Source organism: Bactrocera latifrons, unplaced genomic scaffold, assembly GCF_001853355.1.
Source record: "Bactrocera latifrons isolate USDA-ARS-PBARC rearing strain unplaced genomic scaffold, ASM185335v1 scaffold_127, whole genome shotgun sequence".
In the NCBI taxonomy this organism is placed as follows: Eukaryota; Metazoa; Arthropoda; class Insecta; order Diptera; family Tephritidae; genus Bactrocera; species Bactrocera latifrons.
In genome coordinates this window covers 297,647-314,994 of record NW_017534708.1, presented here as the reverse complement: position 1 = coordinate 314,994, position 17,348 = coordinate 297,647, and the positions used below count along the sequence as shown (strand labels likewise).

Genomic DNA, 17,348 nt, shown 5'->3' with positions numbered 1-17,348 from the left:
TAATCGTAATCAAGTTCTGGTAAGGCAAACTTTTTCATTTGACGTGATATCTTCACAAAATTGACATGGGTTATTATCTATGGCAACGGTGCAATCTTCAAAAAAAAAACCTCGGTGATAATTGCTTGTCTCAAACAAGTGTTTTGATTGGTACAGATTATTCAAGGAGGGTCGAGAACGCATCAACTGATGATCAACACGACAATGAAATAAAAAAAATTGGTGCTTGATAATTGAGGATTAACAGTAAGAGATCTTACAGGGATCCTTGGAATATCGGAAGGATCAGTGGAAACCATTTAGGAAGATCATTTGGGCCTGAATTGGTTTTAAAATCACATAATTTTTTTGAAAAACGCCTTCGCGTACCTGTGAAACAATGCTTTCCGAGTATTGTTACTGGCGATGGGTCTTGCACCTATGCTTATAACCCAGAAATAGACCATTAATCAGCTGACTATTGTGCTAAAGGTGAGCCAAATCTGAAAAAACTACGACAAAGCAGATCAAAAATCACAGTTTTCTTCGTTTATCGGTGTGTGGTGCTCTCCGAATTCGTTCCTACCGATCAGGCTGTCAACAAGGCATACTATTTGAGTGTTACTCAGTGTGTTACTAAACTATCGGATTAAATTTCTATTAAGCAAAACTTTCTAATTTGAAACGTCGTTTGCGCGAAGCTATTCTTAAAAAGAGGCCGGAATAGATTTTGAAGAATAATTTAAGAACTTTAAAATTCTGAACAAAGACTTACTATTTTTTGCTCATAATATTAAAAGACAATTTTTCACCTGCAAGTTATAGACTATAGGTTGAAAATTGTTTTTTAATACCAGCATGATTTTATTTTATTTTATTTTATTTTTTTCATTACAAAAATATTAGAGAGCTTTTTATAATAGTTTATAAAAAATTGTAGCTTAAGTAAAATTTATGTCTGCATAATGATATTTGTTTTGGAATACGTACAGTTCGCTGTTACTGTAAACATTAACAAATATTTCTAGTATTAAATAAAATTTAAATTAAATTATTTTGCGTTTTTCACAAAAATAAATTTTAATTTAAAAATATGTATGACACTTTAAAAGAGTAATAAATTTGTGAGAACAAGCAAAACTTGAAAATTTTTACTTCGTAAATAATATCCAAAAATTGATATACATATATATATAGTATGTAAATAAACTAATGTCTTGTATGAACTAATATGAATGATGTTTTCTAGCAAATGAACCATAATTATAAATTGCACTAAAATTCGACGCATACAAAAACATGATTCATGATCCCTGTGATTACATATCATCATCTAAAACGCAACACAACGAATCAGCAAAACTATCAAAATTTATTTTTTTATTGCTTACGATTGGCTACAGCATAATACGTGTTTGTAGCATAAAATAATAAGTATAACCAAAGTTTAACCAATATGTAACAAATATATATAACCATTATATAACCCATACATAACCATTATATAACTCATACATAACCATTTTATAACCAATACATAACCATTATATAACCCATACATAACCATTTTATAACCAGAACTGAAATTTTGTTTCAATATGAGTGTTTTCTGTTATATCGTTTTTCCTGCGCCTGGAAGCTTATGAAAAGTGATTTTACGTTATTTTGCATTTTAGGTGACGATATGTAATAATATGTTGGTATACCTTTAGTCGACTTAAGTGAAAGGACATAAATTGTATTACACTAAACATATTATATGAGGCTTGGGTTTAGTAGTTTTACGCATGTAAAGCACAACTTCAAATACCACGATTGTTTCAGTCTTTGCTAACGCTACCAAGCACAAATATAAATGCTTTACTGTGGCAGTATTTGCTAGATAATAAATGCGCTACGCTTAGAGTTTAGAAAAATATATAAACTTACACAAAATCTATACAAAAATTATATCAATAATACATATATTGAGTTCTATGTTAAGAAAAATTGGTTTGACATTTTTGGAATACGTTATTTTTAACATATAAAAACTAAACCGTTAACTCAGCTGTTCACTGGGTCAACTTACAGAGTGTCTTTCATAAACAGCACACTGCAAATAGTTTGTTTACTGCATAAAAATAAACTATTTGGCACCTATTTGTTGCACCCTGCAGTTGCTATTTCTTTGTAGTGTATAAACAAAAAAAAAAAAATAGTTACGTCATAGTTGCCTTGTGTTGTCTTTAAAACTTTAATACTTATACACTAAATATTGGCGCTAGTTTAATGTAAATACGTATATAAAAATAGCTAGCATTTGATTGTTTTCTTTTTTGGCGTTGAGCTTTTGACTTGCTTTACCATTAGCTTTACCGTTAGCAATCACATGCAAAGAGATCGCAGTGAAATATACAAAAATAAATTAAAAAGCATATAAATTGGTAGCGAAACACGGCAGTCTCAATCACAGCCACACCTTTTGCAACAGAACCCTTTTTCGTACGCCCCTCCGGCGTACAAAGACGACTGTCAGCCGGTCAGGTGACTACATCACAGTCCGCAACAGCACTTGACGTTTCAACGACGCTTTCACACGTCTCCAACGGCGCATTGAAATCATGCAGTGTCAACACATAATAACTGCCGCCATTGTCGATGGTCTGGAATTTCGTGAACGCTTCATTGGCGAAAAACTGCAGCGCCTCATTGCCATTAAATTTCACACATGCCAACAATTCACAATTTGTTGCCGGCCCACACTTGCTCTTCCAAATGGCATCAACTCCGCCGGTCACCATTGTGAAATCAACAACATCATCGACCGGTGTGACATCGGTTGGTGGGCGTGTGTCATTACGCGCCAGCAGCGAAACATCTTCCAAAATTCTTGCAAGTTTACCGGCGCTTAAGTGCTCTTCCTGCGCTTCTTCGTCTTCACTATCGGAGGGAAAACGTGTAAGACCGCTACGTCGCGGCTGTGTTCTTGTGTTTGCGATGGCATTGTTCAGCTTACACGCCGCCATGTGCAGGCTCCACCAGCATAGCTGCTCAGCACAGCTGACTAGCACATAGGCATTGGGCGAGAAACGCATGCTATTGACGCGTTGCGCGTGACCATTGAGTGTGTAGAGCAGATCGATGCGTTTGGCGTGTAATTGACAATCGTAAACCTACAAGTGTTAAAATAGGTTATGTTAAGTTGTGTGATTTTCTAATAATATTTTAAAATCTTGTGTCTACATACATGTATGCTTATGTCGTCCTCGCCATTATGGTCCGTTGTATAGCAAGCGACAGCGAGTAAGTTGGCTTTGCGTGATACCGCTATACAGCTGACTCGTGCGCCGCGAAACATATCACCGGCGTTGTATGTCATGTTCGGCTGTTTGGGACCAAGCGACTCGGCAATATCGAAAACCTTTAAACATACAAATAAGTGATAATTTAGTAATTTATGTTGGGAACAATGTGGTATTTTTTTGATGACAGTGTGAGTGCACATATTAAGACCGTTATGTAGGTTATGTAGAGTGTATGTAAGTAATATAAATGAAATAGCCATTTATGTACCATAATAAGTTGAATAACCGGAAATCAAAGTGTCAAAAAGTTTATCAGATCAAAATTGAGCCGGACTGTCAAAAAATAAACGGCGAGAAAAATATTAAAGTAAAAAAAATTAAATAAAAAAAATTTAAAAAAATGTAATAAAAATATCAAAAAATTAAAATTAAATAAATAAATTCAACTACAGAAAATAAATCATCAAAAAATAAAATTAAAAAAAAATAAAAATGAAATAAAATAAAAACAAGAACAAGAAAACAAAAACAATATAGAGCAAGATGGTATTGTGATCTATAAAATTCTGTATCTTTGGTCAGCTTTGAAACGCATGAATATGACAGGCAAGTATCGAAATATCGTTTTATTCAAAACATGCCAAACCGATTCCAAAATAATCTATATTAGTATTTAACATAACTTTCTTTACAGCATTTTGTTAGTGACTTGGTACATTTAATATTAAAACAGCTGAGTTAGCAACTTGAGCAAGAGCGTGCATTGATATAAAATATGTTAACACAGGTTAAAAATATTTCGAGGTAAATGTTATGGCACATTCAGTTAAAAATTATACTATGCCGTTAAGGTTGCACCTGTCAAAGTCTGTAAATTTAGTTTAAGAGAACCAAAAAGTGTGGATAGAGCTTGCACCAAAGAATCCAAACGCTGACATACATAGTCATAGAATATGTTTAGAAAAACATTTTCATCGCTCATGCATCAGAATAAAAGGAAATAACAGCTGAAAGGCAGATATATATAGTATTTATAACTAAGCAAACATGGTAAATATATAGAAACTGGTAGATAGTGTAGGAAAATATATATTTTTGGGATGATGGTTTGACTGATGGCTTTAACAGCATACTAAATACAAATATAAAGTGAAGTACACAATTTCGAAATATTTTATATAATAAAATTTAAGAATTCGAAAATAAATATTAAAGTTAAATTCTAGAAAAATAAGGTTAAAATTTCGAAAAATACATATATAATATAATAAAGTTAAAATTTTCGAAAATCGTATATTGACGTTTAAATTTTGGAAAAAATATACTCAATTTCGGAATAAATATGTTAGTTTAAATTTTCGAAAAATATTTATTGAAGTTGAAATTTTTGAAATAAATACAAAGTTTAAAATTTTCGAAAAATATACTTATAATGTTTAAAATTTCGATAATAATGTTATAATTTTTTAGAAATACATATTGAAGATCAAATGTTCGAAAAATGTATAATATTATAGAATAAAAAATTTCGATAAATATATATTAAAGTTTAAAGTTTCGAAAAATACATACATATCTATTTTAGCAAAAAATATACATACATACATATATGTATATAATGTTTAGATGTTTTGATGAACAAAAAAGTATAATTTTAAATTTCGGAAAATATATGTATAACAATGTTAAAATTTTCGAAAATCGTATATTTAAGTTTAAACTTTCGAAAAAATATATTGAATATTGAAATTTTGAAAAACATAGATTATAGTTTAAATTTTCGAAATGTCTGAGAATTATTTTCCAAATTTGAATTTAATAACTTTTTCAGAATTTTTTTTTTTTTTTGACATTTTCTTTCTGAGAAAACTTTTCTTGTGCTTTTTTCTCAAACTCGAATTTGATGATTTTTTCAAATGTTAGTTCAAATTTCGAAAAAATATATCGAGGTTTAAAATTTTGTGTATATTCAAGTTGAAATTACATGTACATATATTAAAGATTGAAATTACAAATAATATATAATAAGGTTTACAATTTCGAAAATTTTGCACAAACATATATTACAATTTCGAAAAAATATGTTGGATTTGGCAATATGGAAAAATATATATGTACATATATTGAAACTTTGAAAAATATACGTATGTATATTACAGTTTGAAACTTCGAATAATATTTAATAAAGTTTATAATTCTAAAAAAATTATTGAATATTAAAATTTCGAAAATCAAAGAGAAAGTTTACAATTTTCGAAAAAGTATATTGAATATCGAAATTTCGAAAAGTACATATATTAAAATTTGGAAAAATATCTGGATATTATAGTTTGAAATTTCGAAAAAATATATTGAAGATTGAAATTTCGAAAAACATAGATTAAAGTTTAAATTTTCGAAAAATATATGCTACATAGCTTATAATTTTAAAAAAATATTTTGGTTCAAAATTTGGTCAAAATATATAGAAAATTAAAATTTCGAAAACTATTTATATTAAATTTTCGAAAAATATATATATGTACATTAAAGTTTAAAATTTCGAATATATATGTACATATGTATGTATATATTGCAATTTCGAAAAAATATATTGAACAATGAAATTTCGAAAAATATAGAAAAGTTTCAATTTTCGAATAATAATTGTGCTATTTACTTCTCACTTTACTCACCTCGATTTTATAGTTTTCAGTTACTATAAAAAGTTGGTTGTTTTGGAGATCGCAACCACCAATACTGACTGGAGTTTTCGGAATGTAATTGTATATTAAATTGGCACACTCGTCCAAAACCTATTAATAATAATTTTTTTTCATTGTTACTATAAATAAAATATACACTTTATACTATTTTCACATACCGAGAATGCACGATTGGTAAAAAGTATAAGTATTTGCCCGGCTGGTAGATGAAAACAGCGCATAACGCTATTGGCGAGCATTGGAAAACGCTTACACACACCATAATTCAAGTTTGTAAAAACTACAAACTCATTGGCACCGGCGGCAATCAGTGTATGTTCATCGAGCAACTGTAAAAACTCAATCGGCTGCTCAGTAAACACCTGTTGCATAGCTGCCGGCGCAGTTGCATACAAACTCAAATAAACAAGCACACCATTAGCGCAACCGATAAATGACCGCTCACCGTATTGTGTAATGGCAGTGATGATGTCTGGCGCTGTTTCATATACACGCGCATGACCGCTGGCATCAATTTTATGTAACTGAAAAATATAAGAAAAGCAAATAAAATTACAAAAATATATTTAAAACAATTTTGCTACAATTTCAAACAACCTGATTCTGAGAGTCGACCGCTAACAGTGTCGCCGCATCATGCTCATATTGCACCGTATACAATTTGCCGCCCTTCAACGACACATATGGTGGCATCTGTAAGTCCAAGTTCGGCAGCTGCGTGCGTAATGTTTTTGAACTACCCGACCAGCTGAGCAGCGGTCTGCCAGCGGCATTGGTGCGCAACGCAAACAGATTTAAGAACTTATGCGCATTGGAGCCACACGCCACGATATATTTGTTCTTAACCACATCCAGTGGCTGTATATCCACACAAGTGATATCTTCGTTAACGTTTGTCGTCAAAACTTTTGTACGCGTTTCGATGTCAAACATTATGAGACCCTTCTTAGTGCCCAATAGCAGTTGCTTATGCCCGTTGATGTGCAATAGTTTGGCACAATTGATGACATTATGCGCATCATCAGCTGTTATGTCGCGCTCTTGTAGCAGATAGTTCGGCTCGCCAGTTTGATTTATAGACCTGCTTGTAAAGTGCACAATGCAACGGCGACAAATTAACAGCAACTCATTGCGTGTTAATTCGATGGTTTCAATTAAATGTTTGAATGTTTCGATGCCACGTAGATGTGAGTAATCCAATACATCGAAAATGCATATGTCACCCGCTTTGTTGCACACTATATAATTACGGTTAAAGACGATGCGTAGTAGACATATATCCGCCATGCCGGTTTTCAAACACTCATATGGCGCAGGCACGAAGATCTCATTTTCGCTATTCCACTCAATATAACGAATTTCACCGGTTTTATAAGCCAAATATAAGTTGGACGGATTAGTGTTGACACCGTAGGAGAAATCAAAAGCTGATATAGGCTTAAGCAAATGATCGATGGGTATGAAGTTCCGACATTCGATTTCTTTTTCAGCTGGACGCGCAAATGAGTGAGACTGTTGGGTGGAAGAAGATTATAATAATGTAGTATGTTAAATAAGATAATGTTATGTTCAGATAATTCAATTCAATCGTTATTTTTAATTAAGTTAAGTTATGTGCCTAAAGTTATGTTAAGTTGGGATAAGTTACGTTACGTTAATTTTTGCCACGTTAAGTTATGTTAAGTTATTCCAAGTTAGGTTATGTTAAATCATGCTATGTTACGTTATGTTAAATTACTAAAGTTAGGATACCTTAAGTTTTATTAAATTTCTAAAGTTAAGATATCTTAAGTTATGTTTAGTTAATTATATTAAGTTACGTTATGTTAAGTTACATTATGTTAAGTTGTGTTAAGTTAAGCTACATTATGTTATGTTTGATACTTTACGTTACCAAAAGTTATGCTAAGTTAAGCTACGTTAAGTTATGTTATGTTAAGATGTGTTAAGTTAAGTATTCTCAGTTTAAGTTATGTTAAGTTGTGTTAATTAAGTGACGCTAAGTTACTTTATGTTTTTTATTTTATGCTACTTAAAGTTACGTTAAGTAAGGAAGAGGTAACTTAAGGTATAACCGAACATTTCATACTCTTGTAACTTACAAGGTTTAAAGCCAGGGAAGTACCTTCGGATAAATGAGACCCGTTAGTTATATGGGAAGTAGGCGTGTTCGTAGCCCATTTTCACACTGTAACATAAAAATGTCACGTGCCAAATTTGGTTGAAATCGGTCAAGCAGGTCTCGAGATATGTAGTTTCACCGAAAAGTGTGTGGTACCAGGCCGATCGTCAAGTTTTGACCCCGGCTCCATTAAAATCCTCTTATATAATCTCGGGTGTAAAATTTAATGTCTCTGCTGTATTTAGTTATCGATTTATCGGGATTTTAGTAGTTTTTAACAGTACCGTTAAATAGGGAGTGAGCGGGGTTATCATACGATTTCAACAGTTTTCACCGTGTCGATAGGAATGCTTAAGGGATTTATTCTGAGTGAATTTGACTATTGTAGCTTTAGTGGTCTAGAAGATATCTAAATTAAACCTATTAGAAGGCGGGGACACGCCTACGTTAAAAAAAAAGTTTTGCTACTGCGATCCCTTGTGCCAAATTTGAGTTTTATATCTTAATTTATTTATATTTTTTTAGTACTTTTTTACGTTTTTAGTACGGATTTTTATCCGGCCACAGACTTGGCAGAATTCTGCCGCTACAACAACAACAGTACACTCTGTAGCAATATGTTGCAAGAGCATAAATATTGAAGGAAAAAAGCTTAAAAAATAAATAAAATATCTACTCACCCTGCGCCGGTACATATTGCAATCACCCTGTAGCGACCAAACATTCATATTGCCATTATCGTATAATGCTAACAGAATATATGAATTATTGTCACGGAAAAAACGTATATCAACCACGTTTGATTTGCTGCGCGTGGGTTCCTTAAGTTTCACTGTGTAAGTATTCCAATCAAAGGTTATGTTGATCAGCAAAATTGCTGAACTTTCTTGCAAAGCAATTAGCGAACGCTCTTGATCGAGTAATAGGACTTTTTTCGGTGCACTTGGCAGTGGTACAATATTTTGGCGTTGATGAATACAGCCGCTGTGTTAAAAGAGAATATATTATGAGCGACTTTGAAACTTAAAATGGAATCGTGATGGAAATACTCACTGTTGCTCAAACCAAGCGAAATTTGGAAAAGCGGCCGCTTGTTTGCGCGCCTCAATACCAACTAAACCATCCTCCATGAAGGCGCATTGCAAAAGTGTGGTGTTGCTTGACTCCTGCAGTGTCTTCTCGATATTGGGTAAAAATTTGAGTAATGCACGCAATAATTTGCGTGCCTGCAAATCAACAGCTGCGTATAAATAGTAAAATTATAAATAATTAGATATAATAAACAGTTTAATTGTTGCATGAATACTGGCATTCAACTAACCAATATACTCTTGATATGTTTCTAGATCGGCAATGGTGCTTAGCAAGTCAACATTGCGTATTTTTTGCTCCAGAAAACCAAAATCCAAATACAGCTGACGAAAGTAGTCGGTGAGTCCAGACTTATTGATATGATAACCAATGCAAGAGAAGAAATAGAAGCCATGCATGTCACGCTTAAATGGCAAAACTTCGCTACGCCTCGCCAGATCTTCAACTAGACTGCAATAAGAAAAAAGTAATTTGTATAAAAAAATACATTTAAAGTAAAATAAAAATTAAGCATAACTTACTGATAATAATTAAGCAGCTTTTTATGCATATCCACCATATCAGCCGCTGACACTTCATCGTTTTGCTTTGTTTTACCATAGACGAAGAGTTGCTTATAGCAGATCTCACCATATGGTGAAATAAGCTTTTCCAGAAAACCATGGCGATATAACTTTTCCAAGTCTTTCTCACACTTGCCCGCAGGCCAGAGCGCAGCGATCAGCTGTAATGTGGGAAAGTAACGAATTACAAAAACAATGATTTTTATTTTTATAAAAATTAATATGTTTACCCTTTGTGGCACATAAATGGCATGCGGAAAGCAACTGAATGTCTTCATAAATGTTTTTCTCAACTCCGGTTCTAAGCTATCAAGACTTTTTTCAATCGCTGCATTGAATTTATCGTCAAAAAATCTGTTAAAAAAAAATTTAAATTCTTTAAAAAAAAAATTTACCAAATTTTAACCAAGTTTTTGCTACTTCTACTATTACAAATAAATAAACAACCAAAGTATTCTTTCATACTCACTTTGATTCGCGCAATTTGTCGATCCAATCCTGCCAATTAGCCAAATTTTGTCGTAAGCTCTGCCCGATCAAGCTGAGCAAGTATGGATGTTCATTGCTGTGCGCATAAATCAAATCCATATACTTTTCCAACAAATTCTGTTGCCCTAGATATTTTTCAAAGAGCATATAAAATTCCGCACGCGTCAGGCCGTTTGTCAAGCGTATTGTTGTGCTGCGTTTTTTCGCAAATGAATCGCTAACCTTTTTACTGCGTGTGAGTACAAGTAATTTGCATGGCAAATCGAAGACTTCCAACGCATGCGTATTTCGTACATTCACCAATACGACAAGGCACTTTTCATGCGAAATCTTCCTAAGCTCTTGGCCAACCAAATGTTTATATTCATCTATTGAATTTTTAAATGATTTTGTATTTTGGTCTGGACGTTCTAATGAACCATAGCCGGCCGGTGAGGGTGAACGTGTCGATTGGGTTAGCAAAAGTTTGAGATAACGTAACATACGTAGATCATCCAATGCGCTCGTGCATTCGCTCATATCGATCCAGTAGATTTGAAAATTCATTGCTTTGGCAACATCAAAATCAGTGCAAACGTCGACTGCGAGCCATTTTTTGCCATAACCGAAGTCGCTGGCTAATATTACACGACCTTGCATTGGCATGGTAAGTAAGGCATTGCGTAATTTGCGGAACTAAAATGACAATAATAGATAAGTTTGGATTATAAAAGCATAGTATAACAGTTCTTATGGTGTACTTGAACAATTTGTTGGCACCTTTGAGTGCGAAAATGGCATTTTATTGAGCATACCTAACTCACCACATTAGAAATCAAAAATTCACCACACCTAAATTTAGCACATTTAATTAAACATATAGCATATACATCTGATATCTAATTACACATAACACACAAACTCACCACACCTAAAATCATCATGTATAACGGATCAGACAAATTGCAGACTTAATAACGTTTCATATTTATGTATTTTAACAATATTTTGGCACGTTTGAGTGCGAAAATGGCATTTTATTGAGCATACCTAACTCACCACATTATAAATTAAAAATTCACCACACCTAAACTTAACGTCTTTTAATTAAACATATAGCATATACATCTGATATCTAATTACACATGAACTCACCACACCCACATTCACCATATCTAACTGATCACACAAATTATGGACTGTATAACAGTTCATATTTATGTACTTCAACAATATGTTGGCACGTTAGAATGCGAAAACAACATTTTATTGAGCATACCTACCTCACCACATTAGAAATCAAAAATTCACCACACCTAAATTTAACACCTTTCATTAAACACATACTGGTAAACACCTTTACTTATAATATGTAATTACACATGAATTCACCATATCTAACTTATCTTATATATTATAACAGTTGGGCTAAGTAGACGCAAAGCCTTTGAATACATAGTACTAAATGGGGATCGCATCGCCTCAATGACACCTAGCTATATATTGTAGTTCATTAATGTACGGGAGCTATCTGAGTCGTGAGAGGGCAGGTGATAAAACGCTTTTTTTATCTATCTATACATCTACCCATATACCAGTAGTAAAGACATTAGTTGGTTGCGTTCCCACGACATACGAGTCTACATAACCGGAACAGACCCGGATGTTTATCCGGCCAAGGACTGTCAACTCGACAGAATTATGCCGCTACAACAACAACATTGGCTGTTCTACTTTCCAAAAAAAATATATACATATATTAATTAATAGACAAAAAAAAATATTCTTACCGGCATCGAACGATGTACATTGTAATCTTCATATTTAAGGCTAACTTTTGAATGCAAAGAGTGTACTAAATCCACATAATTACTATGGTCCACTTTATTCACATTGTCGAAATGACTCACTAGCCATAAATAGTCACTACTCAAAACTTCCATAAATTTGCGTATTTGTGCATAATTCTTGTTGCGCAATACGGCGAATAGACGTGAAGCCTTCTCCTCGCCGAGGACATCTTGGATATCGGTGATGGCATTTTGTGTATACTCGTTATCGCATTGAAGGTGCTACAAAAAAAAACATATTTATTAATAAAAAAATTAACTTAAACACTTTCGTATGGATGACGCACTGCATTTATATATTGTTCTTCCAGTTTGCTAAAGATGCCTTGTAAGCACGGCAAGACGTCTCGCATATCAAAATCACGCAGAAAATTACCCTTAATAATGTCCAACGCATAGTGATCGCCAAGTGCGGTGTCATCGCTCGAGAAACTGGATGTGGTCATGGTGGTTGCTGAAAATATGCCAAGCGGTTAGTTGAAAATTTTCGCAATTCTATATACATATATAAAATTTGGAAATATTGTATAGGTCATTGTAATTTGATTGAGACTGGATAAGAATTGAAAATAAGTTTAAATGGTGAATAAAGCAACTTAATAAATAATAATAGAAATGCCTACAGATTTGTTTGTTCAGTGTTATCGTAGAGTTKTTGTTTGTTTGCTGCAGGAGCGGCTCGTTATCCACCATTTTCGAATTAAAACACTCTTCTGCGAAGACTTAAATGTCATTACATTTTTGTAGCAATGTACTCGTTTGATTCCACAGCTCAACGAAAATTGGGATACTTCAAAAAGTACCTCTACAGAATGAGAAAAGTCGGAAAGCCGACGTTATTTTAGAATCCAACATTCGAATAACATCATTAAACAGGTCAAAAAGGACAAAAACTTCCTCTATAATATTGTGAATGGAGACGAAATGTGGTGTTTCCAATATGATTCCGAAAGGAAACGCTAGAGTGCTGAATGGAATTCACCGGACGAGCCGAAACCCAAAAATCGCGCATGAGAAGTCAAAAGTGAAGGCAATGCTACCTTGGAGTTTTGCAGCATTTGGTGCGCCGTATTTGACGTGTTCGGCCCGAATATCGATACTTGTGACCGATTATTTGACCACACAAATCACATTTTAACCATTAACCACTCCCCGTATTCACTTTATATGGCACCGTGCGTCCATCTTCCTATTCGGAAAAATGCATTTGCCCATGAAAAGTAAGCGTTATGCTGTCGTAGAGGCCATTCAAAAGGCTTGCACCGGCATACTGGCGGCCACACCGGCCAACGAGCTAAAACACTCGTTCGAAATGCTTTTGAACCATGCAAAAAGCTGTTTTGAAGCAGAAGGAGACTATTTTGAATAAAAATAATTTTTTTAGGTACACCCTAATACTTCGACTTGTATGTACATATGTACGTACGTGCTTATGTTTTGTGCAATCGAGAGCTCGTTGAAGAGATCAATATGCTGTTTATATAATTATGCACGTCTTGTTTGTTGTTGCTTGTTGTTGTTGTTGTTGTTGTAGTGGCAGAGTTCTGCCGAATTGACAGTCCTTGACCGAATAAATATTCGGGTCCGTTCCGGTTACGTAGACCCGACTGTCGTGGGAACGGGTGTTTGTTGTTGCTTCGTCAGGAATTGCTGCTTTTCTAAAGGATGAAAAAACTACTCATTCATCTTTTAAACTTGCGTTATCCATAAATCTTGAACAGCAATCAATATGTTCTGTCGGCAAAAATGGGCCGCTTGGTTAACTATTGCAAGACGCAAGGAATTTCATTGGTTGTGTTAATAGGAATGATAGTGTCAACGAAATAAACGATTTATATCTTCAAAAAGTTCCCGGAAAAATAAAAAAAAAACAAATCGATAGACACCGCAACTAATATCGAAAACGCAGTCGAAAGACAACGAGACGCTATTTGCAAAGAAAAAAAATGTATGACTCATCAGCATTGATTATGATAAGCTGCAATTGGCGATAAGCGCTGCTGTTTTTGGTACCTTTTCGTAAAACTTCTTATTGGACCATCAAAAGCCAACAGAAACAAGTGTTTGCAACCGAACAATTTATACTCTTGCAACTTGCAACCAGGGGATCTGGAAGAATATGCTCTGATTTTTTAGAGTAGTATCCCTGGGATCGATATTTGCATCGATAAGGCACTATTCCACTGTGTTGTACAAGTTCAAAAGTAGAGCGCTACCATTACTTCGATGGAAATGTTTACGTTAGACCTTGAAACCTGCACAACTCAGAAAATCTGAGCTTCTATGTATTTTATAGGGTCTCCGACGTTTGTTGTTGTTGTTCTTGTTGTAACGGATACTTAATTCCCGTATGGTAAGGATTAGATAAAATGTCGTCGACGTCATCCATCGGTAAACCCAAGAAACGTGCTTTTTCGACGGGGTCGGACCAAAGAGAAAAGGGTGTGAGATGAGTAGGGTTAATAGGGCATGCAAAGAGGTGGTGTCAGAACATATTTTAGATATGTCGGGGTCTAGTCTGGATAAGTAGGGGTTTAACCTGCTACAGTGTCCAGAACTAAACTGCGTACGGATCACTTTCGTTTCTCACAACAAAGGAGCTCTTCGTCTAGGTGGTGGTTTAACTCCAAGTATGCCATTCACTGGTGGTATCTGCGAAATGACCTCAGCAGGAACTGCGTGGAGACGAGCTTATTATGCTACTTAACTGGGGGCATACGGGCCTCACTATACAGGTTTTTAATGGGTGACATCAAGAGGCATCTTGTCGTAGTCCAGAGTGCAGTGTTTTGACACGTCTGGAGCTTCCTCGTTTGCGTTCCACTGCATCTAGACGACCATATTGATGCGACGTAGTTAAGGACCGGCCGGCCGATTGTCTTGCAAGTTGCCAACAACGTTCCTATATGCTTTCCCCATACCTACTAGCGACTTGAGGATTTTGTTGCGGCTTTGTGCTTTGTCGATAATCCCGGCCGTATGAGGAATGAAGGAGCACAGATTGTTGAAAGTCACACCTAAAATATTAGGGTTATTGACAATCGGAATCTTAACGCCATCGACTGCAATAGTAAGGTCAGGTCTTTGCTCCTCGTAAAGTTTGTGAATATGGTCGCTGTGGATTTAGTGAGGGAGAGTGTTAAGTTCCGTGCTATGCGGAAGTAAGAAAGGTCGTCAAGAAAGCCGTTTAGATCTGAGCGTCTATGTATTTTGTATGATCTCCGCTGTTTCATTCCGGGTTTAGCAAACTTCGATCAAACTTAATATACACAGAGTGTAAATACCCCTTCTTGTGAAGGAGGTTCCGAAATAAATTATTAACCCTTCACTAAAGATCACCGATAAACCGAATCCCGCGTAGTCTGTGCATACCCATGTTGTTATACGTATGTGCCATATGTTCATATGTATGTGAATACATGTTATTATAAAGAGATTAATTTAAGTCAACGAATTGTTCGGAAATAACTTTTTTAATACTTAATTAACAACTAACACTTAAACTAACTTTCTATTTCAGATAATGTCAATACCTCTAACGTTGTTGATAACCTTATCTAAGTTATAAAATCACACTTCAGGTAAATTGTGAATCATGTCATATACATATGTATGAATGTATGTACATATATACAAATTTTCAATTGAATCACGATTCCAAGTAATTTCTATTTTAATTGCAATCAATGGCCTTGTTATGAAAGAAAAATAATACGTAAGAGACACACAACATGATTTTTGAAAGAATTATGCATTATCTATGGATGCGTTTTGAAGATATAAAAATGGAGTTAACCGCGCGTAGCTAACTTGTTGAGCGCCATGAATGTTGTGAAATTTCGTTCAGATAAGTAAATACATACATATGTACGTACTTAGACGGATAGGATTGTATGCACATTTCGCTAGCAGCACAGCAGCACTACTTCTGATAAAAAGTATAGTTCCAAGGTTCATATAGTTTAATTAAAGTAAAAAAAACTATGAAATTATACACTCACAAACAATTCCATATATTTTTTTTTCTATAGAAGATAATTTTTTTACTGGGTCTACCTTAATAGGCAAGGAATTTAAACCGGTTATTTAATGAATTTTGCTAATGAACGCAACCTCATGACAACAGACACGCAAATTGCTTCTTAAATTGAGTAGTTATATATTGTAACATTAGGTTGAATGACCTTATTTCAAATACCTCAAAATATTGTGACGAAATGGCACACACATGTGCCAGTATTTAATTCATATTTAAATATTTTTGTAGGCGTGTTGTTGTATTAGCTCTAATGTACATTTCGTTGTTTTGCTTTGTAAACAAAGTGAATGAACTATTGTGTATGCACACATACGCGTTTATGCATATATCATCACAAAGAATATATATTACAAAAAAAAAAAAAACAACAACAGGTGACTCTGGAACACTTGCAGCTCCATTGTAATTGACGAAGATTTTTATACACTTTTCACTCAAATAAAAGGCAATTAATCATCAAGGTTGAATTGCACTTACTTTTTGTTTTCTTTATCCTTTGTTACTAAAATGTCTGGACACTCAGCGCATACTCAATGCAATTTTTATCACTGAAGTTTTAGCTATTTTGCACTACTTTATTTTATTTTCATAACACATTAATTGACAGTAATTCTTTTATAATACATGAGAAAGCTATGAACTCAAAGAAATTTAATTCAGGATTATTGTGGAAGAATTTTACAATGTTCTTTGAATGTTGACGTTGCAACAACAATGATAAAAATGGCATGTTACAAAAACTCTCTCTCAATACGCTCTCACATACATTCCCGCATTTTATATGTTAAAATGGCAACAATGCTAAATGAGCAAAGTTCGCAACCATTATTCAATCATGTTCGCAACAGCTGGTTAAGAAAATCAATGCTACCAATAAGTAGTAATCGAGTCCAAAATCCTACATAATTTGCTAAGAAAATAACAATCAAATGCACATTTGATTCACAGCAATAATTATCTAGTTATCTGTATTAATTGCATTGCGGTGAAGTGAAAAACATCACAAAAATATACAATAAATAATTTTTAGTTAATCTTCCATATTAAAAGTATCTCAAAATAAAAATATTGCATGAGCAATGATTGGGTTACCTGATTAACAATTTCTAGCGTACTCGCTAATACGAAAAATTGCTCGCGAAAAGTGAGAAGACAATTAATGCAAAAAAAATATTTTTGTAATGTTTTCAAATGCTTGAAAATATGACCGATTTTAAAAGGTCATAAAATATTTAAATAACAT

The 17,348-nt window shown here is 33.9% G+C and overlaps 1 protein-coding gene across 2 annotated transcripts; it reads right to left on the bottom strand.

Moving 5' to 3' along the window:
• Window positions 1-1,935: 1,935 nt before the first annotated feature.
• On the bottom strand, window positions 1,936-17,326 carry LOC108978784. Of its 2 annotated transcripts, none has more exons than XM_018949232.1 (14): window positions 16,583-17,326; window positions 12,354-12,520; window positions 12,007-12,288; window positions 10,218-10,912; window positions 9,979-10,102; window positions 9,707-9,909; window positions 9,415-9,635; window positions 9,147-9,333; window positions 8,774-9,077; window positions 6,569-7,483; window positions 6,130-6,495; window positions 5,942-6,061; window positions 3,209-3,382; window positions 1,936-3,134 (listed from the first exon to the last, which is right to left on the bottom strand). In XM_018949232.1, exons 2-14 carry the CDS (start codon window positions 12,510-12,512, stop codon window positions 2,502-2,504), a joined length of 4,383 nt encoding a protein of 1,460 aa, XP_018804777.1. In that variant the 5' UTR covers window positions 12,513-12,520; window positions 16,583-17,326; the 3' UTR covers window positions 1,936-2,501. The 2 variants fall into 2 exon arrangements, with proteins under 2 accessions (XP_018804777.1, XP_018804778.1); XM_018949233.1 differs by lacking the exon at window positions 16,583-17,326 and adding an exon at window positions 16,265-16,328.
• Between the last annotated feature and the right edge of the window lie 22 nt (window positions 17,327-17,348).

What these genes read in the sequence shown, in the direction of transcription:
- LOC108978784 (XM_018949232.1), bottom strand. Translation starts at nt 12,512, where the DNA reads ATGACCACATCCAGTTTCTCGAGCGATGACACCGCACTTGGCGATCAC. An exon ending in AAGAACAATATATAAATGCA is followed by an intron (nt 12,289 to 12,353) that starts GTGCGTCATCCA and finishes TTTTTTTTGTAG; the next exon opens with CACCTTCAATGCGATAACGA. An exon ending in TTCGCTTGGTTTGAGCAACA is followed by an intron (nt 9,078 to 9,146) that starts GTGAGTATTTCC and finishes CTTTTAACACAG; the next exon opens with CGGCTGTATTCATCAACGCC.